Source organism: Hylobates moloch, unplaced genomic scaffold (genome assembly GCF_009828535.3).
Source record: "Hylobates moloch isolate HMO894 unplaced genomic scaffold, HMol_V3 SCAFFOLD_14, whole genome shotgun sequence".
Classification (NCBI taxonomy): domain Eukaryota; kingdom Metazoa; phylum Chordata; class Mammalia; order Primates; family Hylobatidae; genus Hylobates; species Hylobates moloch.
The window spans coordinates 54,166,186-54,192,912 of record NW_026652289.1 but is presented as its reverse complement, the minus strand read 5'-3'; the positions used below and the strand labels follow the sequence as shown (position 1 = coordinate 54,192,912).

The window sequence follows — 26,727 nt, the reverse complement described above, 5'->3', positions numbered from 1 at the left end:
TAATTAGGAAGGCCCCTTCCCCAAGTAGAGAGGGGAGCATCCCCCATGCCCAAGACTCACTGTGGGGGAGGGAGGATCGGAGCAGCTTAAGGGGATCTCTGCCCACAAAGTGCCTAGGGTTCAGCTATCTCAGGCAACCTGACCATTCAGTGGGGACTCCCTTGGGGGGTCCAGGCCCAGACCCTCTGCAGTTACCTGAGCAGCCCAGCCAGCTCTGCCATCAGCTCCTACTCTCAGAACTATGTGCCTGCCCTTTGTAAAAGGGTCTCCTCTCTCTAGACCAGACAGGGCCCAGACCTACCACCTCCACTTGTGCCCCAGGGAACCATGAATGGAAAATCCACCCAGCTCCGTAAGTACTTATCTAGTGTTTACTGGATGTCTAGCCCAAGGAGGGCTGCACTGAGAGGAGACAGGCTGAGGAAGGAGTAGAGGTGAATATCCAACCTTCAGAACTCACAGATCTAGATATGATTCATGCACTGCAGACACCAACAAAGGCGGTGGGCTGGCTGCCCTCTGCCCTCTGCCCTGCTCCATGGGGCCAGGACCATTTTGGTTATTGTTTTTACCTCCTGGAACCAGGAAAGTTTTGCTACCAAGAAGTTTGGCTTTACCATTCTACATTTTGCTTCCAGTTGTCCCCTCCTTCTTCCCTGAGAGTCCTGAGGCACCCCAGCAGGCCAGGAAGGTAAACTCAAGGTACCTCCAGAGACAGTGCAGAGTGAGGTTCCTGGCCCACTGGGTGGAGCCAACAGCCTCATGATACCCAGGGGCACACTGCCCCAGAGAGGGAGGCTGTGGACAGTCTAAGAGCTCCTCCCCAGGCCGGCACCTAAGCCTGTGGCCCTGAAGCCAGCAGTGGAGCCTGGCCCAGGCCAGCCTCTAAGATGGACATTCGGTTTCATCTGCTAGACAGGTTTTGCCCTCAGTGTCTGTCCTCTCTATGCAAAGCTAGGGCAAACTAAGAAATCACCTGTCTCTGCCTTTTGGAACTAAGAATTCAAATGGATTCAAAATCAATGATAACATTGCCCATGTGCATGGCAACTCAAAACACATAACCCACATTCACCTACATCATCTCTGCCAGTCCTCCACTCTCTTCCTCTCACTAAGGGAGGGAGCATAACTCCACTGCAGAGAAGAAAACTGAGGTACAGGGAGGGACAAGGACGGACCTGCCCAAGGTCAACCGGTAAATGGTAGAACGAAGATGGGTTTTCTGACTGCAATAACAATTGCTAACACTGTGGTTCCTATGTGCTGTGCCATCTCATAGCCTCATCTGAACTCATTCAATCTTCACACTCCTATGAGATAGGAGCTATTAGTCACCTCCCTTTACAAATGAAGAAATCAAGGCACAGACAAGGGATGTGAAGCGCCAGGATCGCACAACTAGAGGCAGGACGGATTAAAACTCAAGTGGTTTCTCAAGGACCCACACCCTTGACTTCTCTCTGTGTGATGTACCCTGGCACTGCTGCCTCCTGTCTGTGGCTGATGTCTGGGTCCAAACCATCCCCAGAAGGACCTAGACAGGGCCCAGGTCACCAGGTGCTGGGCAGGAGGGCAGACCAGGAGGGCAGACTAGGGAATGGGCTCAATCTCCCAATCAACAGAGCAGCAGATGGAAACTGGGGTAGATGCCAGATAATTTTTTTTCCAGACTGGGGTGTAGGGGGGAAGGAAGTAGTACTTAAGACCATCCTCCCCACAAGCCAGCCAACCTGGGGACAAAGGGCCAGGCGAGATGGCAGCCCACTCTCTCGGTTGGCTGCAGGCAGCCAGGGGAGGAGAGAACTAAGCCCATGACTTGAGGCAATAACTTTATAAAGGGAAAGGCAGCTAGACTGTGGGGCAGGCACTATGACCAGAGTTTAGGCATGGACTTTCCTGCCTCAGGTAGCATAGGAAAATCAAGTCAGAATGGTATAGGTGGTGTCAGGGGCCTGCCTGCCTCATTGGAGGCCAAGGCTGGCTCTTGAGCCTGGACCAAGAACAGGGGCACAATTCCCACTCACAGCCAGTGATGGGAAGTGGACCAGCAGAGGAAGCAACACATGTGGATGCTGACATGTCTGATGGGGAGGCACATTCTTGTCCCTCCCTTCTCCATGATTCCACATTCAGGGGAGGGAGGAAGAAATGATGCAGGGCTTCTATCTATAAGAAAAATACCTTGAGAAGACCACTTCCTGAGCCTCATGGACAGCTGAGGCACAGCCCAATCCAAGAATGCTCCTTTTGGAATGAAAGAAATGGATACACACAGACCTGAGATTCATGGTCCTGAAGCAGTAGCAGAAGCCCCAGGCAATCCCCCCAACATTCCAACTAAAGCCTCTCACCTTTCAGAGTCCAACTTAACTCATCCTTCCATTCTCCAGGGTTATCTGACCTCCTCCTCAGCCCTGATTCCATGGCTACACATGGCCTTCACAGGAGTGACCCACTCCAGACAAGAGGCCTGTGGGAGGTAAAAGGATTCCGTGAGGAGATAACATATGCAGACGTGAGGTCACCCACACACAGTTCACTTCCCAATTCTTAGGATTAGAAGTAGCTCTCAGAGGGCATTCAATCCCCAACAGCCCTCTCCATGCTAGATCCCACCCCTGCTTTGAGGCCTCAGAGCTTGGTGGCCGCTCAGACCTTCTGGTTACTAACAGCAGCAACAATTCCTACTGCCTACCACCATTACTACCTATTGCAGGGGGCAGAGACTAGGCACTGATGAGAACGAGGGGAGTGGGTGGGCTGGGGTCTGCAGAACCCTGTCCTGTCTATAAGGCAATTTCAACTCAGCTCCAGCCCATGGAACCATGAAGAAGCAAACCCTGTAGTGAAAGGTAGTATGATTTTCAAGAGAAGCTGAAAATTGAGGGCTGGGCGCGGTGGCTCATGCCTGTAATCCCAGCACTTTGGGAGGCCAAGGCAGGTGGATCACCTGAGGTCAGGAGTTCAAGACCAGCCTGCACAATATGGTGAAACCCTGTCTCTACTAAAAAATACAAAAATTAGCTGGGCATGGTAGCGAGCGCCTGTAATTCCAGCTACTTGGGAGGCTAAGGCAGGAAAATCACTTGAATCCAGGAGGCGGAGGTTGCAGTGAGCCAAGATGGGACCACTGCACTCCAGCATGGGCCACAAGAGCGAAACTCTTGTCTCAAAAAAAAAAAAAAAGGAAAAGAAAGAAAAAAGAGGCCAGGCGTGGTGGCTCACACCTATAATCCCAGAACTTTGGGAGAACGAGGTGGGTGGATCACAAGGTCAATGATTTCTGTCCTAATCATTCTACGTGCATTTTTATCTGACAAGGTCAGGAGTTCGAGACCAGCCTGGCCAAGATGGTGAAACCCCATCTCTACTAAAAATAAAAAAATTAGCCGGGCCTGGTGGCACGCACCTGTAATCCCAGCTACTTGGGAGGCTGAGGCAGGAGAATCGCTTGAACCTGGGAGGTGGAGGTTGCAGTGAGCTGAAAGGTGCCATTGCACTCCAGCCTGGGTGACAGGGCGAGACTCCATCCAAAACAAGAAAAGAAAAAAAAATTGAAATTCTTTGTTGAAACTCTCTTTTAAAATATCGGCAAATAATTCAAAAGTTAAGGAGGATGGATACGGGCAAATAAAAACGGTCTGGGGCCCATATCTGGGACCCCCAACATACCATGTGCCCACTGTGACTATCTCACAGGCACAGGCACAACAGTCACTGTACCTGGCCCAACTCTTGGCAGACCATGTCAGGCAAGGAGTGCTGAGAAGACACTTCTCAGGCTGCCCAGGCCATGCCTCACCCTCTCCTCAGTGCTCTGCCTGCCTCCAAACCTCAGCCAGGACATTCCCTTCAAGTGCCTGCCTCTTCCTCCTAGACCAGTTCAGAGATCACCACCTTACACACATCTGTTCAGCCCACTGTGAATGGAGAACTTCTCAGAACTGCCATCACCTTCTTAGCCCTGAGGGTCGCGCTGCCAGCAGCATCCCATGCCTACATCTCTGCTTTCTGTCCTAATCATTCTACGTGCAATTTTATCTGATCAACCCTACCTAAATTGCTAAGATCTAAGTAGGGCCAGCCAAGTTAAGTAAGACAAAAAAAGGAAAAATCCAAAGAGGAATATTCAGTCAGCAGAGAAGAGACAGATTTTTTTTCCTTCTAGCAGGGCACTCAGCTCACCTGAAAACACTACAGGTCCTGTGCCTTCCACAGACAAATCAGCAACATCCTAAGCCCCAAGCCCCAAACTTGGCCAACGTTGGCACTGGGCTTGTGGTGGGAGTGCCACCTGGTGGCCACTCTGGAACAGAGCCGAGTCTTAGCAAAGACCAAGTGCATCTCTGCTCTCTGTCCTAGTCATACATTCTACGTGCACTTTTATGTGATAGACACTCCCCAGACTTTCTGGAGACAAACTTCTCCCTCCCATTCCTATGCCCCTAATCCATCTCTGAGCCTCTATTCTCACTGTCCAAGGCCTGACGCAGGGCAGAATCTCATGGATGTCACATAGAATCCATCTAGACTAACAAAATCTCCTGACTAGACATAGCTGGGAGGCCAAAGATGAAGAAGTCTCAGCCTGGATACTGACTCAAGCAAGGCCCTAACCCAGTCCAGGCCTCTGTTTCTTTGTGTACAAAATGAGAAAGAGGAGCTAAAACTCCATCTCTTCTCCTGGTCTATCTTCTCTCTATATCAGAGAGAGACAAAGCTTTCTCATTCCATCTTCTGCATTTCCTTCTGTAGGATGAATTAAATATGCTTTTAAATGATGTCGACCAGGTGTGGTGGCTCACGCCTATAATCCCAGCACTTTGGGAGGCTGAGGTGGGTGGATCACCTGAGGTCAGAAATTCAAGACCAGCCTGGCCAAGATGGTGAAACCCCATCCCTACTAAAAATATAAAAATTAGCTGAGGATGGTGGTGCGTGCCTGTAATCCCAGTTACCCAGGAGGCTGAGGCAGGAGAATCACCTGAATCCAGGAGGTGGAGGTTACAGTGAGCCGAGAGCACGCCATTGTACTCCAGCCTGGGCAACAAGAGCAAAACTCCATCTCTAAACTAAACTAAACTGAAATAAAATGAAATAAAAATAAAGTGATGTCTATAGGAGAGAAGATGTCCCGGGACCCCCCAGCTCTGATGTGATCCTTGGGCCTGCTGAGGCCACTTCAGTGAGGAGATACACATGCAGAAGTGTGGTTACCCACAAACAGTTCACTTTCTTTCATGAATATAATGATCCAAGAATCTCAATTCCTGGAATTAGGAGTAGCTCTCAAAGGGGATTCAGTCCTACCTGAGAGCCACTCACAAGACTCCTTATGGCGGCCGTGCAGGTTCTGCTTACATATCTCCAGTGATGATGAGCTCCCTCACAAGCCAGCCTTGCCCATCTTGTTTAGCTCTGACACAGAGCTTTCTTCCCCGGTGGAAGACTCCCAAACAGTGGTCCTAAATCTGCCCTCTGAGGCAACAAGGACATGTCTAATCTCTTTTCCTGGAATACAGCCCTTCAGTGATTTCACAGAGGTCACATCCTTCTAAATTGGATCTTTATTCAGGGTAAATAACTCCAGTTTCAAATAGATCCCTCATGGGGCTTTCCTTGAGAGGCTCTCTAATCTTGGTTGATTTCTAAGACACAATCAGTCAGGCATTTAACAAACTTTTACCGACCCCTCCTAGGTGCTAAACAGTCCAGATTGTGTCTCTCTCTTTCAAAGATCAGGCCTCAGATCAGAACACAACACCTGGTGTGGAGGCTGAGCAGTAAAGGGCTGAAAGACTGGCTTCCTTCCTCCTTATTCTAGCACCTCTAAAGGCACTCTTAATGGGTTGAGACGCCACGTTGTTAAATCCTCTTGATCTTAGCCCAGGGTTATCCCTGGGCCAATTCTCAGCCATCAGTAGTGGCTCTCTGGGATGCTCATTTGAGAAAGATTATTCAATCTGGGCCCAGGAGAAGAAATGAGACTTGATTCTGCATAAGAGCAATTAATTTTCTGGTCCCCCTTGGCCGGGTGCGGTGGCTCACGCCTGTAATCCCAGCACTTTGGGAGGCCGAGGTGGGCGGATCACGAGGTCAAGAGATTGAGACCATCCTGGCTAACACGGTGAAACCCCATCTCTACTAAAAATACAAAAAATTAGCTGCACGTGGTGGCGGGCACCTGTAGTCCCAGCCACTCAGGAGGCTGAGGCAGGAGAATGGCGTGAACCCAGGAAGCAGAGCTTGCAGTGAGCCGAGATTGCGCCATTGCACTCCAGCCTGGGCAACAGAGCGAGACTCCGTCTCAAAAAAAAAAAAAATTTCTGGTCCCCACTGCAGGACCTTAGACTTTCTTTGCTTCTGTCCTTGTTAGGGTTACTTCATTGTCTGGGCCCTGATGCCATCTAGAACATTCACTGGCCCAGCTCTGAGTGCCTGGTATCTCTGATACACATACTCAATATCCACTTATAGAAATTGAGGGAAAATGTCAAACAAGGCACAACTGACGCTCCAAGAAGTTAGGTCATATGTGGAAAAGCAATCTAAACCTCAGTCTTAGAAGTCTAAGTCCCCTCCAAGACCTGAGGTGCCACTCCCAAGATAAGTGGTTAGGAGACCCTTCAGCCAGCCAGGCACAAGGCCCCAGGTGGGTGCACTGATGGAATCATGCTGACACAATCCCACCCAAGCCCTAGAAAGGCCACTTCCCCAGCATATAGGAAGCACTCCTCTGTACATGGGGCTAATAATATCTACTTTTCAGAGTCGCTATGAGGATTAACTAAGATGGCACATGTGAGTGCCTAGCTCAATGCCTGGCACAGAGAGGATGCTTGATAAATAAGCACTACTGTGCTGTGTAGTGCGCTATTAATATTAGCTAGTTTTGCCAAGATAGAGTAGGCCAGTGCCTGTGTTGCCACGAAAGCATTTCTAGCATAGAAGTTGAATTCTATTCCCAGTGATCTCAGAGCCTACGAGAGTGAGACAGGCCCAGGCCCAGGGGAACTAGGGGCACAGCTGAACTGACCTGAGCCCAGCCCAGGGCCAGAGGGGACCTCACCTGCTGGAGAGGCTGGGTAAGCAGAAAGAGGGAGGCCCGAATAAACTCCCCAACATCCTCAACAAACACCCACTGCCAAAGTCTGTGGCAACAGCAACAAGAAGCCACCTCAGGGTAGGGCTCTGAGAGCTTGGTCTGGGGCCCAGGCCAGATGGGGCTGAGGCGAGGAGCAGATCTGGGGCCCATGTGCCCAGCAAGCTGTGCCAGCCCAGCCCATACCAGCCCAGCCAAATTTGAGTTATATCAGGAGAACGGATCTGTTAGAAAACTCACCCATCTCTACATATTTGCATATTCTATTTCGGGGTCTTTTCCTTTTTTTCCCTCAGCTTCCTAGAAAAGTTCTTGTGATCACTTCCAACTTCACCTCTGCTGAACTGCAAAAACTCACACTCAATCCCATCTCTCCTCTAACAACTATCCTCTCCCTCACAAGCAAGTTCCCCTGCCCTCTCTGCATCCACTGCCCCTCACCTGTTCAGTCCTCAACCCCTGCTATCTGGCTCCGGTTCCAGTGGAATGTCTCCCCGAGGTCACCAAGGCACAAGTCAACAAGTCCAAGGTCAGCCCTTCTGTTACTAGGTTTGTCTGTGGCATCTGACCCCACTGAGCATGCCCTCTTTGTCCAGGTCCTTTCACTCCCTCAGCTTTGCTGACTCCTGCTCTCACCTTCCCAGAAGCAGCGGATCCTGCCCCTGTTCCGTGCCTCACATCTATCAGTCACCATTTCCTATAAAGCTGAACTCCTTAGTGGGTATCCCTTTTCCTCTACCTTTCTCTGAAAAGCTTAATTGCCTTCTCACATGACACAGGGCCAGTGTTCAACTTAGAATTTCCTGATCACTACCTCGGCCCAAAGACATCCAACTGTCTTTAATTATACACGTCCCCACCTGGCTGTCCCATGGCACCTCATTCCAAATTGTCACCCCAGTCCCTTATTCTTACTGCTGCACCACCATCCGCCCGCTCACATCCTGCCTGCCTCCCCACTTTCAGCCCCAGAGCTAGTCTGTCCTTCACACCTAGCAGCTCCCCTCCACCCAGCTCCCCTGCAGCAGCTCCAGTTGAGGCCCCCTCCGTGTCCCATCTGGAGGATCCAGCCAGCCTCCTAGCTGGTCGCCTACCCCATCTCACTTCCCACAAATCCAGCCTCCACACAGCTGTTAGATTATCTCACACACAGATCTGGTCCCCCACTGCCCCGCCTGAAGCTGCCTCAGGGGTGCTCTTTGTCCTCAGGATAAAGCCCTAACTCCTCAGCTGGATCTAAGCCCTCATCATCTCCCATTCCTCCACACTTCAGAGGCCAAGGGCAGTGGGAGGAAGGGCACCAGCTCTGGAGTAAGACAGACCTGAGTTTCTGGGACCACTTGTCCACTTCCTGCCCATGAGACTGTGGGCAGATGATTTCAACCCTTGGAACCTTGGTGTCCCCATCTGTTCAGTGGAGACAACAGTATACTCTCCTTTCCCAAAGATCTGGTTACTCCTAAAGCCTCTCTACCTCCTCCTCTCCTTCCCCACTGCCACGCTGCCAGGTCAGCCTACCAGCAGTTCTAAGTGGATCACTGCCACAGCCTTCTCCCCGGCTTCCTCATGCCTGCCCTCCCTCAGCCTTCTACTCCCACTATACTAACCACACAGCAGCCAGAATGACCTTTCTAAAACACACATTGGACTCTCTCCCCTGATTGCCATTCTGTGACTCCTATTGTCCAGGGTAAGTCCAAACTCCTTACATGGCTTCAAATGATCTAGCCTCTGCCCACCCACTTGCCTTGCAATCCACCCTGACAGACAGGGCTACAAAAACCAGGTTTGCTCCCCACTCCCAGCCCCCTCAGTACATATACCTTCCTGCCCAATTCTCCCTTACCCTTCAGGTCTCAGCGTAGTGCCACTCTCTCCATGAAGCTTTCCCTCACCCTCACACCCCCACCCCTAGCCCACATTAGCCCCTCTTCCTGTGAGCGCCACAGCCCCTAGACTTGCCTCGCCCAGTTCTCATTAGGCTTTAATGTAATCATCTGTTTGTCCATCTTACCAACAACACAGCATTGTCAGAGCAAAGATACCGTCATGTTTATCTGGCACAGAGTGGAGGCTCCGTCAATGTTTGTTGAAAGGATGAAAGGAGGCCCAGCGTGGTGGCTCATGCCTGTAATCTCAACACTTTAGGAGGCTGAGACGGATGGATCATTTGAGGTCAGGAGTTTGAAACCAGCCTGGCCGACATGGCGAAACCTCATCTCTACTAAAAATACATAAATTAGCTGGCCGTGGTGTCACACGCCTATAGTCCCAGCTACTCGGGAAGCTGAGGCACAAGCCTGGGAGGCAGAGGTTGCAGTGAGCCGGAATCATGCCACTGCACTCCAGCCTGGGCGACAGAGCGAGACTCTGTCTCAAAAAAAATAAATTAAAAAATAATAATAATAAAAATAAGAAGAAAGGATGAATGGGACAATGGTGAGGAAAGAGTCCTTGGCTCATGGAAAGCCCCAGGCTCAGTGGGGGCACTTATCAGACTCCACATAGACTACTCAAAACATGGCCACAGGAAGCAAAGCCAACTTGCCAAGCCCCTGGAGGAAAGAGCCAACAAAGAAGAGAAAGGGAAACCGTGGAGATGGCTCTTTTCTGGGAACTGGTATTGGGGGTTGGTCCAAGGGATAGGGCAGGGTGACCCAAATGTTCTGCAGCATGATGGGATGGGGGAGTTAAGGAACCCCAGCACCTTTGAAGGCAGTCCTCAGACAGGGTGAGAGCTGCCACAGAATGGAAACCAGCTCTGGGCAGGCTGTATCATGGGCACAGGAAGGGCTGTGTCAGCCCCATTTGACCAAGACAGACCCATGAGGATGGGACTGGCCTTTGTTTCCACCACAAACAAGCAAGAGACACTGTGTTCAAAGACAGAGCTTCCTGGTCTTTGCTCTCAACCACAAGTAGGCAGCTGGGCTCCAGGCAGACCACTGAGGCACACAGAGGCCTGGCACTGAGAAGCCCAGTTCCGAGTCTTTTCTGTCAATGCACAGAGAGACTTCTCAAATTTTCTGGAAGAGGCAAAGAACAACATCCTGTTCAGGCTGTATCTGGACGTTAAGAGTATCACTGATACACTGGAGGTCATCCAGAGAAATGAACAGGATGTGCTGGGAACCAAAACCAGAAGGACAGGTCAAAGGGGCAAGTCAATGACCCACCATGGCATTCCGTAAGTAACTAAAGCCCTGCTAAGGTAGAAGAGAAGGCAGGCTTGTTCCGAGTGGTTCCTTAGGGCAGAGAGGGGACCAAGGGGTAATGCCCTGGCGAATAGTTAAAGGACAGAATAGGCTGTAAGTGGTAAATCTTTTGTTCCTGGAGGAGACAAGCAGAAACAAAATGACCATGACTGGGAATGGTGGAGATGGAACGCCTGCCAAGGCAGAGGGCAGGAACAGACCTCTGGGCCCCTTTCCACCCATGTTATTCCCAAATGAACCAAAACACCATCTGAGGGGAAGAAGTTTTCTCCCAATGAAGTACTCAAAGCACTTAAAACCCACTTTCTCAACTTGGATATGTCTGCGATGCCGCAGGGAACATCACAGGGAACGCCATGCCAAGGGGAACATGAGTGAGCACAGGCAGATGGAGCAGCAGCTTGGGGGTTGGTGCCCTCTCTTCAGTATTAAAGCTGAGCCCTGTTCGTGTTGGTGTTGTTATTTAGTATTGCTATTTAACTGCTCTTGTATTTATGCCTTCAGGACAAGGAGGGCCCTACCTCCTGGCGAAGCTCTGAGGCCTGGATTCTGGCACCATTACAGAACAAGTGTCAAAAAATGCTTGGTGAGAATAGACTGGTGGGGTGGACAAGGAAATCTTTGGAAGCCATTGAGAGAGAGAGAAATGTGGAAGGCAAGCTGCCTCCATTTGCTTCCCCTGAAAGTTCACCCAGCCACTCCCTAGACTGGACATCTCAGAAGCATAAGCCTCTTCTGGGCATAGCTGTAATCCAGCAGCCACCCGGAAGATTGGGTGGCAGCCCTGCCCAGCCTTCGGCACATCCTGAGGCTGCCGAACTCCAAAGCCCAGAGAGTCTGGGGGCTACAGCTGGAAACTTCTCCCAGAAGTGAACATGGGTATCTCACAGCATCCCATGATGTGGGGTCTAAAATCCTCCATCCAGGGCCCAGAACTAGGGGCCAGCCCTGCTCCGATGCCACAGCATCAAGACCAGCACACCTTGTTTGCCCCACTGCCTCCACCAACTCAGATCAGCCAGAAATGTCAAGAACTGGACAAAGCAGGAGAGTTGACCATCAGGTATATTGGGGAAGGGAGAGATGGAGGCACCTTCATGAGTGCTTCCCAAAGGCAGCAGCCTCTGCAGCTTGCTGGGGGTTCAGGGGAAGCAGGGAGTTCATGGGGCTCCTCCAGCAAAGATGAGCTCCAGGGCCGCTTGGATGTCCCCACCAGTGGCCTGCAGGGCCCGCAGGCTCAGCTCATCGTCCTGGATGCCCATGTCACGTAGCTGCTGCAGCTGGGGCTGCCACTGGCTCTGTGGAAAGATAGGAATGGGCAGAAGCTGTTAGCTGGGATCCAGTGAAGACTCACTTAGGTCTGTGCTTTCCGGGAAGGAAAGGAAGATGGGGGAGTCCTCAGCAAAGCTGCTGATGCTGAGTTCCACAGAACACGGTGCTTCTAGGAAGACTAAAAGATAGGCTTGAGGGTTAAGAGAACAAATCCAAAGTTTTACAATAAAAAAAGGAAATTCTTGGCATAAGGATCAAAAGAGAATGTACGAATTATTCACTGTCTGAATTCCAAGAGGCTAAATTACTTTCTTTCTCGTGCTATGTGTACACACACATCAGCAAGATTTTGCTCTTTATGTGATGAGTGTTACAGATTTTTTTCCGCAGTTTGTTAGCCTTTGGACTTTGCTTCGGTTTTTTGTTTGGGTTGGTTTGCCATGCAGAAATTTTCACCTTTTTTTAAAATGTCTTAAATTTTTGTGGTATATAGTAGGTATATCTATTTGTGGAGTGTAAGAGATGTTTTAAATTTTTCACTTTTACAAACCCAAAATGCATAACTTTTATTTAATGGCTCCTGGATACTGAGTTTCGGCCAAGAAAGCCTTCCCTACTATAAGGATTTGAAGAAATTCACCCATATTTTCTTCTAGTACTTTCATAGCTTCATTAATATCTCTATTTCATGACAGCAGGGATGAGCACAATTTAGGGAAAACAACGTGTTCACATGTGGGAAGAAGGCAATGCAAAGGGGAAGAAAAGCAAAGTCAAAGAGGCAGGCAGGGATGAGAACGTGGAGGGCTTAAAAAAAAATTCACACAAATCAATTCGAGTTCATTTTATAGGCCAGGTGGAACCAGTGAAAGATTCTGAGCTAGGGAATAAAGTAAACAGGCATCTAGCAACAGGGAGATGCAAGAACGGAGAAGACAAGTTGTTCACGAATCCTGCTCCTGTTCCCTCACTGTCCACAAGGACCACATGGAACAGTGAAAACCACACAGGCTTGAACCCTATCGTTACGACTTCATGGCCTTATGACCCCAGACAAGTTCCAGGAATGATGCTCTACCCATAGGCTTACAATGTGGAATAGAGGAAAACAGAAGTAACCAAACTGCTCATGCATGGAGCTGTGAACTACAATGCTGACCCCTCAGGTATTCCACTTAGCTGCTAGGGTGACCTTTCCCCTCCTTAAAGCCTCCCATGGGCCGGGTATGGTGGCTCACACCTGTAATCCCACCACTCTGGGAGGCTAAGGTGGGTGAATCGCTTGAGCCCAAGAGTTCAAGACCAGGCTGAGCAACATAGGGAGACCCCTCATCTCTACAAAAAATACAAAAAATTAGCCAGGCATGGTGGTGCATACCTGTAGTCCCAGCTACCCGGGAGGCTGAGGTGGGAGGATCACCTGAGCCCAGGAAGTTGAGGCTACAGTAAGTTGTGATCACACCACTGTACTCCAGCCTGGGTGACAGAGTGACACCCTGTCTCAATCAATCAATCAATCAATGCCTCCCAGAGATCCCTGGTGACTGCTACATCAAGTCATCAAGTCTAATCTTAGGTTGGCATTCGGGCCCCTCGCGTGTAGGCTCCTGCTCTTTCTCTGGCCCCATCTGCAGATCTTCTACACTGGACACCGCATCCTAGCCTTGTAGTTTTGAGTATGTCACATATACCTCCACACATGCACACAAACAGGTAGCTGTCTTCACCTGGAAATCAGCCCCTTCCTACCTCAAACCTCCCTCCCTGGCTAGCTAACTTCTAACTAATTCTTCTGACAATCAGCTTAAATACCCCTCCCTCAGAAAAGTTTTGTCTCACATAGGCCCTTACTTCAAGCAGCTGGGTTTCTTGCCTTGTTGCTCCCCAGCTCGGTACCTGCCTGGTGCCCGTCCATGGCAGGGATGAGAACCAGCTTGCCACTAGCCCAGCATCTGGACTCAGGCCTAGTATACACATGCTCAGTCAATGATCACCGAATGAATGAATGAAATGGCCATGATTATCTAAGCCAGGTGGTCTAGGGAGTCAGGCCACGGTCACTAGGGTCAGGAGAAGCCTAGTGACCACTGTGTATGGTCTGAGAGTGTGCCCTTGCTGGTAACACTCTGCACCTGTCCCACTGCCATGCTCCAGCTATTCCCAGAATGAAGCATGCCAGGTGTGAAGGACCCCCAGAGGGCAAAAAAAAAGGCTGGGCATCCAAAATAACAAGGAAGCCACATGGAAACCAGGAAGTGGGGAATACTGACCTGAAGGCTGGGCTGCCCAGAGGCCTGAAGGGCATGCTGTAGGGCTTGGCTGAAGAGATCATTGGTGATGGGCGTCCCTGACTGGACACCAGAGGACATTGGTGAGGTCCCTGAGGAATGGCCCTAGAGACAAATCAGTGGTCAGTGCTACCCTCAGAGCCATCTCAATCTTATAGCAGATACTCGCTGTTGTCATATCACCTCACAGCGCTCCTGAGGTACCCAACTTCTGCCTCCCAACAAAGACCTGCCATGAGACAACCAAACAAAGGTACCTAGAAGCTCTCTATGTGGGCAGGAAAGGTTCCATTCTCTTCTGCACTGAGCCCCTTGTCCCAGCCTAGGACCCCAGCACTGCAGCACTGGGAGAGATGGCCTTGAAAGCTGAAGTGACTTGCCACCCAGAAATGCTTAAGCTGCTGATGTCTGCTCCCTGTCAGGGATGAGGAAGGGCATATAGTGGGAGGGGAGAGTCTTCTGAACTAATAGGAGGGACTACTCAGGACCATGTTAAAATCTAGACTTCTGAGTCCTCAAGGCAAGTGAAGGGGAGGTCACTCAAGCTGCAGTAAGAAATCCCCACCAGGACTCCAGGGTTCAGCTTAAACTAGATCTAGCACCAGGGTCAGCAAAGGCAAATCTACTCTACTGCTGGGGAGCTTGTTCCTTGGGGGCCCAGCCTTGATCTTCCCGGCCCTGTCTTCATACCTGGGTACCAGGAGTCGGTGTGTGAGAGCTGCTCTCCGGAGTGCTGGCCAGGGCCAAGGCGGTGGCCAGCTCACTCTGGGTGATGGGCCGGGGCCCAGCAGCTCCACTGTACCCCAGGGAGGCTGGGCGGGAGCTGGGGGTACTGCTAGAGGGTGTGGACCTGGTGTTCTGGAGAAAGAAGACACTCAGAATCAGGGAAGCAGTACTATGAAACTCCCAGATGAACTCCACCCACCTCCAGGAATAGTTCTTGGGGAAACTCTTAAGTTCCTAGGTTCAGAAAGGAATCCAAAAGCAGAAATAGTATGACATGGTCTTGGCCCCCCAATGGCCTATGTCCACCTCCCAGCCTTGGGAGTGCCAGGACCCAGGATGCAGCTCATTCCCAGCACCATCTCCCCCAAATGTCAGGCAGGCAGGCAGGCCACTTACTGGGTGAAAGTCGTCCTCATCATCTGAGAGCCCTTCAAACAGGAAGCCACCTGGAGGAGGATGAACAGATTTCAGGAGGAAGAACAGAAAGGCACAGGCGCAGCTCCAGAATCTCAGCTCAAGTTACTCTCCAAATTCATATTTTCATCTCTCCCCTCGGAAAATTACAGGACAGATGCACTTCCTGACTCAAACCGAGAGTTCCCAAGGAACGCCCTCTGCCAACGCTATACATAGCTGCTGAGTAAAGCAAATTCCTGGGCCACTGCCGGCTCCTGAGGGGCCCACATTACGCTTTTCAGGCGCTCACCTGGCATATCCCGGTATGAGCTGGAGGGCATGCTCCGGGAAGAGGAGTCAGTCCCAGGCATCGGGGCACTGCCTGCTACGGAGTGCAGAACCAGGACAATGGCATTGACGAGGGCTGGGTGAGCAGGCACCAACCTAGGACAGAAGCAGGAAGAAACCCAAGAGTGACTCCAAAAGAGCACCCTCAGCCATGACAGGAGTTCTGGGTGCCCCCTCAGAACAATGCAGCCACCTGTGCCTGCCCTCAAATTCCTCAGTCTTTAGCATCTTCCACCAGGAAGCTTTATCCTCCTGCTGATCTGCCACCAGCAACGGGGGCAAGGCCTTCAATTCCTGAGGTCCACTGCAGATTCTTCACCCTCTCCGCAGGCAAGGCATGATGGGAAAGGTGCAGCCTGGGAGGCTCGGGGTTCTGGCCTGAGCACATGAGGAGCGTCTGGTCTAGGCACCACTACTACATCAGGCAACCCTGGACAGGTCCCTTCTCTTCCCAGGGTGGGGCTGTTTTCTTCACTTGCAAAATGACATGTCCCTTTTAGCTTTGACACTTTACGGATCTGTACACCTGCTTCTCCTTTCGCCAGCTTAAAATCCTTGAAAAGCTCCCTAATTTCTACCACACGAAACCTAAACTGAGCCTGGCAGGCAAGACCCTTTCCCTCAGAATCCTGCTTCCTCCCAACACTCTTGACAAAAGCCCTGCTCTTGGCCTTTGCTCTTTCTCACCCCCTGACGTATCTAGAGGGTAGACTTGGTGAGAGACTATGGTTGGGCTCCCAGAGCAGATGGCAGGGTGATAATTAGGCTTCTGGCCTGAGCACATGAGGAGAGAGAAGGTACCCTCTAACAGAACAGGTACACTTACGTATCAAGCATATTGGGATCAGCAAAGACAGAGAAGAGGTCCTTGTCCTGGAGAACCCCTGAAAAAGAGCAGAGCTCACCTCAAAGAAAGGAAATCAGCCAGATCCAGGAGGGAGAAGAGGCTTTGCGTCTCAGCAACCAGCTCAACAGGGACACAGGACAACAAGCCAATCTTCATGAGAAGTAGAGGAAGCAAAGCACCAAGCAACACAATTCAGGTACTCCTCATCTTGCTCTAGTGAGGACAGTCCCCTGCTCTCCACCTCCCCTGCACTTCAGTCACATCACAGACTGGGTACCAACACACCTGTCTCTTTCTCCCGTATCTCTGGGTTCTTCCCTTACTCAGGGTGTGCAGGACGCCTTCCCTGATTGCTGTGATGTGGGCTAACTGCTGTCCTCATTTGGCATCCTCATACCGTTATTTACGATGTTAGTTAGGCCATTATCTCTCTGTGGGACTGAGAGCTCTTAAAGGGCTAGGTATATCAAACACACCTTGATTACTCTCCCTCTTCCCACAAGACCAGTCATTCTTCAAAAGATAGTCCAAGTCTCTTTAGAGGAATTGTCTTCTCCTGTTTTCTCCTTTTCCGACAACTCCTATTTCCTCAAATTCAGTCCTGCACTTACCAAGAGCAATAGGGTCACTGCTGAGGCCTGGGGTGGCCACAATGATCTGATCCAGAGATTCCTTATTGCTGAGCATCTTAAAGACCTGCAGGAGAAATGGGGAGGGCTGAGCACTCCAACCAGCTCAATGCACTCATCAAATGCCCACACTCTGCCGAAGGACTTCCTCCCTCTAAGTGCTTGCATGTACATCACCACAATGGAACAACAGCCCCGGAAACAGATGAACCTCTTTTTGCTCTAAGATCGTAGCTTACTGGAGGGGAAACAAACAATTTAAAAAAAAAAAAAAAAAAAGGCAAGACCACAGTAAACCTTCAAATCTCTGTGCTCCTTTTCCCCACCTACAGTTTAATGCTTCCAAAATAAAAACTCTCATTACAAGCCCAGTAACAAAGGTTTCTCTAGGTTCCAAAAGTCCTTTTCAATCTCTGTACAATTACTATTTCATATTTGTATATATCGCTAAGTTCACAGCTGTACTAATTTTGCCTCTCAACTCTCCTACAGAAAGACATCAGCCCACTTCCCCAGTGAGGACGTCTAGGTCAAGGGGCAGTAAGCAGGCAGTTCAGCCAAAGTCAAAGAATGAGGCCCAGCAGAAACAGTATGAGGATCTTTTGGCTGTCACCATACGGGCAGGTTGTATCATTATCATTAGAGGGAATAAACAATGCCTGACTGAGACAGGCTCTTTGGGGAAAGACAGGGCTCTACTGAGGCCCACAGACATGGCAAAAACTCCCCAAGGAACTCTTGGTTGCCATGGCAACGGGCTTCCAGCTCCCACTCCACACCACTCGCCAGCCAGCGTTCACACCCTCTCCTACAGTCCTGGCTGGGGGCCGCAGCACACACTCACCGCCTCCCTGTAAGAGGAGCTGCTGTGCAGCGCAGTGTGCAACACCCGGAACTCTCTCATGGCAGCCACTTTGTCCACAGGTTCTGGGGGACAAGACACTCAGAGTTACCCTATAGCGCAGGCCCTGTCTCTGCCACAGACATTGCAACATCATTTTAGCATGTGCCAAGGAGCAGCCTGGTCTGTGCGTTCCCTTCCCTCATCACCCCTTAAGAATGTGAGTGCCCGCTCAGAAAAACCCATTTGTGCCACGGATGTGAAAATTGCTAGTAAGCATCTTTACATTCGCTTGTAAGCATCTTCCACAGATAAAACAAACAAACAAATTCAAGTTGCAGCAGAGGAGAATCTTACCACATGAAAAATAGTGCTCTGATCAACATCCCACTGCAGGAATTCTAGACCAATAACATTCGGTTTTTGGTGTTTTTGCCTTTGTTTTTCAGACAGTCTCACCTCTTGCCCAGGCCAGAGTGCAGTGGCGCAATCTCAGCTCACTGCAACCTCCACCTCCCTGGTTGAAGCAACTCTCGTGCCTCAGCCTCCCGAGTAGCTGGGATTACAGGTGTGCAACACCACTCCTGGATAATTTTTGTGTAATTTTAGTTGAGACGGGGTTTCACCATAGTGGTCAGGCTGGTCTCAAACTCCTGACCTCAAGTGATCCACACACCTCGGCCTCCCAAAGTGCTAGGATTACAGGCGTGAGCCACCGTGCCCGGCCCTGGGTCACACTTTTTAAAGTATGGTTATCCTCATGAAGGACTACTACTTGTGACTGTACTGACTGTGTACTGCCCAACTCCAGGGCACCACTCCCAAAGCAAGGTGAATAGCACCCCTGGGGTTCAGGGTGGCAGCCACATCCTTATCGACAGTCCTGATCATGAGGCTATCTTTTGAAAAATAGTCATCTTAAGTAAATTACCTAATTTATTCATTCAACAAACATGTACTAAGCATTTACTCCATGCCTGGCTTTGGGCAAGGAACTAGAATATGAAAAATAAGAACCCCTGCCATCAAGGAACTCTTAGGGCGGGAGGAGAAATGAGACTACATCAAACACACAATTACAAAATGCCACGCTGAAGACCTCAACAGAGACGTGGATCCCAAGTAGGGTACCAGAAACACAAAGGCAGACAGCCACCACTGAGAAGGAGGGTGAAGACAGACAGCTGCCTCCCAGAGGAGACCATTTAAAATGGGTATCAAAGAGAGAGCTGATATTTACTGGGGCGGGTTGGGGGGGTGGGGGGGTGAAGGTATTCCAAGCCTAAATGAAAACATGTGCAAAGGCATGGGAGAATAAAAGAATGTGGTGCTTTGAGCCAACAGCAAGTCATTCTTTGTGGCTGGAGCTTGGGGTACACATCCCAGCTCAAACAGCAGGCTAACATGACGTGCTGAAGGGATTTGTAACCTGCCATGGAGAACCACAAAGAGATCCAGGTGGGAAGACAGACAACAATGGGTTCTCCTCCTACAGGCCCTAATCTGTGGGAGAACATGAAATGTGATTCCTTTGTGAAGAAAAGCACTCAAGGAGAAAATATCTAAAACACTGTCACAAAACAGTTTCTTCACAGATCTAAAAGTTTATTGTAACCTTCTAATAAAAAGGTCATTTGTTTCAAAAATAATCCTCCAGGTAGAAGGTGGGAGGAAAAGGACTCTTAATATCTTAAGCCAGTATTCAGCTAAGAGTCATGGCTGTCACTGTAAGATCTCTGCGCTAAATTCATCCTTTAGAAGTGGAAGGCAGCCAGCCCAGGGGAAATGGTTTTCCTCTTGAGCCAGGAAAACCCCTGGTCCATATCCCAGCTCTTGCATTCACTTTCTAAGTAGCTGACCTTGAATAAATACCCCAACCCTTTTCTTCCTCTGTAAGATGCTAATGCTGTTACCTACCCTGCAGGGCCACTGTAATGATTAAATGAGGTATAAAAGGGAAAAAACCTGGCTCACAGAAGCCACAAATGTTATTTTCCTTCTGTTAGTGCCCTCCAGCCAAAGAGCTGAGGGGCATATCTGTATTTAAACAAGTTGGGTTTACTGCTCAGTACAGAGAGAAGAATGCACACCACAGGAAACCGTGGGCTGTCTCAGTAAGAGGATATTAGAAAGGACTTTTTTTTTTTTTTTTTTTTGAGACAGAGTTTCGCTCTTGTTGCCCAGGCTGGAATACAATGGCGTGATCTCGGCTCATTGCAACCTCTGCCTCTTGGGTTCAACCGATTCTCCTGCGTCAGCCTCTCAAGTAGCTGGGATTACAGGCATGCACCACCATGCCCGGCTAATTTTGTATTTTTAGTATAGATGGGGTTTCTCCATGTTGGTCAGGCTTGTCTTGAACTCCCGACCTCAGGTGATCCGCCCACCTCGGCCTCCCAAAGTGCTGGGATTACAGGCGTGAGCTGCTGTATCCGGCCAGAAAGGACTTCTTACAGGATTTTGGTTTTGTCTGGCTGATTTGGGAAAAAATTTAAAGAAATGAGGTTTTACTCTGGATAGGATGCTTTCGGGCAGTGGGAGTGATTTTATAATTGAGTATCTTAATAACTCTTACCTAGAAGGAAGGAAAACTAGAGCAAAGTGGAAGCTGTAATTGGCAAAGAAGCAGCTGTTACTCTCATCAGCCAAGATAGAAAGATACTTGGTCACTTTTGTGGTTTGGATAATGCTCATGTTTTGTTTCTGTTCAGCAATAAAAGGGATCTTGTTTTTGTCTTAATCCATAGGGGTCTCAGAGTGGCCTTGACTGCTACTGGGGATCTGTACAATTGTTCACGTTCCCCAAAAGGACTCCAAGGCCTGGCTGTGAGTGCCAGGCCAACCTCTGGATGTCAGGAACTCTGTTCCTCTTTCTCACTTCCCATCAGGGTATGAAAGACATTTTTGTCTTTTACAGTTAGAACTGAAAGGGGGGTAAATTTCAAACTGATAACTAGTCACAGCAATCATGAACGTTATAAAAAGATGTCAACCTGCCAGTTTAACAAAGCTAATCTCTTTTACACAGCTTAGCTTTATTCTTGGGGAGGCTTTTAAAACACACATGCAAAATTTAAATCATGAATTCCAAGCACCTTCTATTTATAAACCAAAAAGGCATCCGAGGCTTTGTATATTTTCTCCAAGAGCTATTTAAATACTCTTTGAATATCTTCAGGAAAATAAATTACCAGTATAGCAAGAGCAGTTAGCTGACTAAACAAATCACCACCTGAGGCAGTTTGTAGGAAGATTTGTTAACAAGGGAAGAAACTGCGGCATTAGGAAAGTGCCAAAAGTTTCCAGCTTTTTTCTAATGAGAACAACAATAATAACAAAAGGATACAAAGTTTACTTTGTATCGCTGAAAAATAAACTGTTAACTTAAAGGAGTTTAAGTAGACACAAACTCCCTATCCCATTAGGAAACAGTGGATGACAAACTTAGAAAGTGGAGAAAGAAGCCAGGAATGGTGCCTGTTGTACTTTGGGAGGCTGAGGTGGGGCAGATGGCTTGAGGTCAGGAGTTTGAGACCCGGCTGACCAACATGGAGATACCCCGTCTCTACTAAAAATACAAAAATTGAAGGCCAGGCACGGTGGCTCATGCCCGTAATCCCAGCACTTTGGGAGGCCGAGGCAGGCGGATCACGAGGTCAGGAGTTCGAGATCATCCTGGCTAACACGGTGAAACCCCGTCTCTACTAAAAAATACAAAAACAATTAGCGAGACTTGGTGGCGGACGCCTGTAGTCCCAGCTACCTGGGAGACTGAGGCAGGAGAATGGTGTGAACCCGGGAGGCAGAGCTTGCAGTGAGCCGAGATCACACCACTGCACTCCAGCCTGTGTGACAGAGCGAGACTCCGCCTCAGAAAAAAAAAACAAAAAAACAAAAATTAGCTGGGCATGGTGGCTCATGCCTGTAATCCCAGCTACTCGGGAGGCTGAGGCATGAGAATCACTTGAACCCGGGAGGCGGAGGTTGCAGTGATCCGAGATCAAGATTGTGCCACTGCACTCCAGCCTGGGCAACAGAGTGAAACTGTCTCAAAAAAACCAAAAAACAAAAAACAAAATGGAGAAACAAATCTTCCATTAGTGATGCTGGCAGTAAGAAGGTCAAAATTGGACTCTGTTTATCAGCATGGTCTAATCCAGTAAGTAATAAAGATATCATTTATCATCAGCTCAGTAAATCATCCCTTTGTTCCACCCAGGCTTGTGCCTCAAGAACACACAGACCCTTCCCTTGCGGATATTACAGAAACTCTGCCTGCCTAAGGGCTGCCCCTCACTCACCCGGTTTCTGATCAGGTTCGGGCCAGGACTTTCGCAGAACATGGACGGTGGACCCAGGTTGAATGCCATAGAAGTCAAGTGTCTGATCATCTTTTAGCTTCCGACCACAGTAGATGAGATCTAAAAAAAGAACTGTCCACTTATATTTTGCTCCTCAAAACAAATTTAGATGGTTTTTGTCCCCTGAGAACCTTATTTTGATTGGATAGATAGCTGGAGAATGATACATGTTTTAAAAGATACTCTTATTCAATAACTTCATAAATACTTTTTTTTTTTGAAACAGGGTCTTACTCTGTTGCCCAGGCTTGAGTGCAATGGCACCATCACGGTTCACTGCAGCCTCAACCTCCTGAGTTCAAGCAATTCTCCCACCTCAGCCTCCTGAGTAGCTAGGACTACAGGCACATGCCACCACACCCAGCTAATTTTTGTAGTTTTTTGTAGAGACGGGGTTTTGCCATGTTGCCTAGACTAGTCTCTTAACTCCTGGGCTCAAGGGATCCTCCTGCCTTAGCCTCACAAAGTGCTAGGATGACAGGCATGAGCCACCACGCCTAGCCAGTTAAATACATTTTAACAACTATTTGCAAATATAAACTCATAAAATGGACTTACATCGAATCTGGCCAGATATGGTGGCTCACGCCTATAAACCCAGCACTTTTGGAGCCTGGCCAACATGGCAAAACCCTGTCTCTACTAAAAATACAAAAATTAGGGCCGGGCACGGTGGCTCACACCTGTAATCCCAACACTTTGGGAGGCCGAGGTGGGTGGATCACCTGAGGTCAGGAGTTCAAGGCCAGCCTGGCCAAGATGGTGAAACCTCGTCTCTACCAAAAATACAAAAATTAGCCAGGCATGGTGGCAGACGCCTGTAATCCCTGCTACTCAGGAGGCTGAGGCAGGAGAATGGCTTGAACCCAGGAACCCAGGAGGCAGAGGTTGCAGTGAGCCGAGATTGCACCACTGCACTCCAGCCTGGGCAACAGAGCAAGACTCTGTCTCAAAAAATATATGTATCTCTATGTGTGTCTGTGTGTGTGTGTGTATATATACACACACACACACACATACACACACAAAAATTAGCCAGCTGTGGTTGCGTGGGCCTGTAATCCCAGCTACTCAGGAGGCTGAGGCAGGAAAATTGCCTGAACCTGGGAGACACAGGTTACAATGAGCTGAGATCTCGCCACTGCACTCCAGCCTGGGCAACAGAGCAAGACTCCGTCTCAAAAAAAAAAAAAAAAAAGAGGATTCACATAGAATCTATCCACAGAAAAGCTCTGGAGTTTAACATTGTGGAGGCTGCCCAATTTAAATCAATGGAAAAACAACAAAATAGGATGAACCCGATCCAGGTATGACTGAAAACATCTTTTTTGCCAGTTGGATCCTTTAGCTATTATAAATTACCTTTCCAGTGTAATTTCATTATAGTTGAATTCCTCCCTCCTCCGCCTGGACTGCCCATGCCACTTTCATTTTCTTTTTTACTGCCTTTCCTTTACTCAATCAACCAGGCAAAAATCCTTCTAATCATCCCTTAAGACCTACCTCAAATATACTGAGGAGTCTCCCCTGACCAACTTCTCCTTCTCTAACTCACCCCAAACTCCTGTTCTTTCAGAAAAAGAATTCACAATGTTGGCCGGGAGCAGTGGCTCACGCCTGTAATCCTAGCATTTTGGGAGGCCGAGGCGGGCAGAATTACAAGGTCAGGAGTTCAAGACCAGCCTGGCCAACACGGTGAAACCTCATGTCTCTACTAAAAATACAAAAATTAGCTGGGCATGATGGTGTGTGCCTGTAATCCCAGCTACTCGGGAGGCTGAGGCAGAATTGCTTGAACTGGGACCCAGGAGACAGAGGTTGCAGTGAGCCGAGATTGCACCACTGCACTCCAGCCTGGGCTACAGAGCAAGACTCTGTCTAAAAAACAAAAACAAAAACAAAAACAAAAAACAACACAATGTCATAAAGAACCTGTTGATAAAGTAGTTCAGTATAATACATGGCTGAAATGGCAACCAATAGTTTCATTATATGATTTGTGTTTCTATTTACCCAACACTCACTTCCCTGGAGTGTTAACATTATGAGGCAACAAATCCCAAGCCCTTACTTTACTCTTGTAATTCCAGAAGTATCTTCCCCAAAAAGAGATCAGAGCAGTAGCCCAACCCTAGTCCAGAGACACTCACCAATCAGCTCAGGGTCTGGAACAGACTCCTGCAGTTTGCCAGCAATAAGCTGCTTCAGAAATGAAATACTATAGCCCCCTAGCGAGTATTCTCCCAGTTCTGTCTCTGGCAACCGAAGAATAGACTTTGGAGCAAGTGGCTGGTCAGCCAGCTTCACCGCCAGGTGCCAGTCTGAGAGAGACATCCTCTCTCTTTCGCGCGCTCTCTTTCTCCCTGTAAAAGAACAAAACCTCAGTGATTAAAAGACAGACCACCACTCTACTCCACCCCCACCCACCAAAGGGTTGAATGAAAGACAATTCAATGTGACACTGTTGAAGAAGCATAGGGCGCACAACCAGGAGGCCAGAACTAGAATCTGGGGTTCTCTCTCTACTCATACTGTGATGAACAGCTCTCTAGGCCTCAGTTTCTTCATCCCTAACGTGGACATAAAAACGCCATCCAACCTAATAGGAATGTTGTGAGAGAGATCATCTAACCCTCTCCCTTCTGTATGCTCCTTTTTCCAATTTTCTTCAACTCTTGCTTGAACCAGTAGAACAGCTTTATAACAAGTTCCCTGCCTCTTGCCTCTCCCTATCAAATATCTATAAATATCTATGCTGCCACCTAACACCCATCATTCTTTTTTTTTTTTTTTTTTTTTTTTTTTTTTTGAGACGGAGTCTTGCTCTGTCACCCAGGTTGGAGTGCAGTGGCGTGATCTCGGCTGACTGCAAGCTCCGCCTCCTGGGTTCACGCCATTCTGCCTCAGCCTCCCAGGTAGCAGGGACTACAGGCGCCCGCCACGACGCCAGGCTAATTTTTTTTTGTACTTTTAGTAGAGACAGGGTTTCACTGTGTTAGCCAGGATGGTCTCCATCTCCTGACCTCTTGATCAACCCGCCTCGGCCTCCCAAAGTGCTGGGATTACAGGCATGAGCGACCACGCCTGGCCACAACCCATCATTCTAAAACACAGATCTGACCAAGTCACTTCTCTGCTTAGAACTCTTCCAATGTCGGGCTGGGCCCGGTGGCTCATGCCTGTAATCCTAGCACTTTGAGAGCCTAGGCGGGCGGATTGCCTAAGCTCAAGAGTTCGAGACCAGCCTGGCCAACATTGTGAAACCCGTCTCTACTAAAAATACAAAAATTGGGCATGGTAGTGCGCACCTGTAGTGCCACCTACCCGGAAGGCTGAGGTTGCAGTGAGCCAAGATCCCGTCACTGCACTCCAGCCTCGGTGACAGAGAGAGACTCTGTTGCAAAAAAAAAAAAAAAAAAAAAAAAAGCCAGACGCGGTGGCTCACACCTGTAATCCTATCACTTTGCGAGGCCGAGGCGGACGGATCACTTAAGATCAGGTATTCGAAACCAGCCTGGCCAACATGGTGAAACTACGTCTCTACTATAATAGAAAAAAATTAGCCGGGCGTGGTAGCAGGCGCTTGTAATCCCAGCTACTTGAGAGGCTGAGACAGGAGAACTGCTTGAACCCGCGAGGTGGAGGTTGCAGTGAGCCGAGATAGCGCCACTGCACTCCAGCTTGGGCGACAGAGACTCCGTCCCTCCCTGCCTCACCCCGGCCCCCCAAAAAAAGACCTCTTCCAATGCCTCCAAACCATCTATATAAATTAAGTCTAAACTTCATTGCCTGGCTTACAAAACTCCTTGCCAGCCTCCTTCCCCAACGGAGCCCTATCCTGCAAGGGGCCTCCACAACATGTAAGTACACACTCATAACAAAGCTCTCCCCTATTTTACACCTCTGCTCATCTAACTCTGCATGTAATTTCTCTTCCCTTTTTGGCCTCTTAGCAAACACCTACCGAAACCAACACAGATTCAACAACCTCAGTCCCCTCTCTTTCCTCTGTTGTTCCCACATCCCCTCAGAACAAAAGGGCTACAAATATCTGCTTGCCCCCTCCTCCACCCCAATTCTTGAAGGCCCTTGAAAACAAAAGACTAAAGTTTTCGTCATCCTTGTCCCCATACCTGGCATACATGGAACCCCAGAAAATAAATCAGAAACTCTGACGGCGGAAGAATCTTGCAAAGCAAGATAAGTTCTTGTTATAGTCATCATTATTGCTTCCAAAGAGACCTCTGGTAGGGAAGAGGAAAGAAAAGGCTGTGAAGCTGCCTAGCAGACCTTAAAGCATCCTCAAGGTACTTTCCACCTCAAGTTTATGCCAGAAGGAGGTCGTTTTATATACCATGTCTCACTTAATCCTCACAACGGTTCCCTAAGGCAGGCATTAGCCACATTTTACGGATGAGGGAACCAAGACTCAGTAAAGTCACTGGCCCAAGGTCACAGATCGCTAGTAATGGGGCAGAGACACTATCCGGTGGCGACCTCACCGCTCCAGTGGGACCAGCTAATTAGCTGACACACATCGAGCCCGCGCTGCCCAGGGGCCCAGCGCCCTCACCCGTCCCGCGGAAGGAACCCGGCCGCACTGCCGCCGGTGTAAACACTCACTCTGGCCCTCTCGCCGGAAACCGGAAATTCCGCGCTGCATTCTGGGAGTTGCAGTTCCCGCTGTGGCCCCCGCCCC

General features: G+C 49.2%; 1 protein-coding gene across 6 annotated transcripts; it reads right to left on the bottom strand.

Annotated features, from left to right (window-relative positions):
- Positions 1-11,367: 11,367 nt before the first annotated feature.
- UBL7 (ubiquitin like 7) lies at positions 11,368-26,682 on the bottom strand. Of its 6 annotated transcripts, none has more exons than XM_032174955.1 (12): positions 26,652-26,668; positions 26,162-26,272; positions 24,179-24,391; positions 21,969-22,088; positions 17,671-17,753; positions 16,809-16,893; positions 16,177-16,234; positions 15,313-15,446; positions 15,003-15,052; positions 14,571-14,738; positions 13,863-13,985; positions 11,368-11,618 (listed from the first exon to the last, which is right to left on the bottom strand). In XM_032174955.1, the coding sequence occupies exons 2-12, from the start codon at positions 26,250-26,252 to the stop codon at positions 11,481-11,483; spliced, it is 1,263 nt and encodes a 420-aa protein (XP_032030846.1). In that variant the 5' UTR covers positions 26,253-26,272; positions 26,652-26,668; the 3' UTR covers positions 11,368-11,480. The 6 variants fall into 6 exon arrangements, with proteins under 6 accessions (XP_032030846.1, XP_032030844.1, XP_032030845.1 ...); XM_032174953.2 differs by having other exon boundaries at positions 26,602-26,661; XM_032174954.2 differs by having other exon boundaries at positions 26,531-26,654.
- Positions 26,683-26,727: the final 45 nt, after the last annotated feature.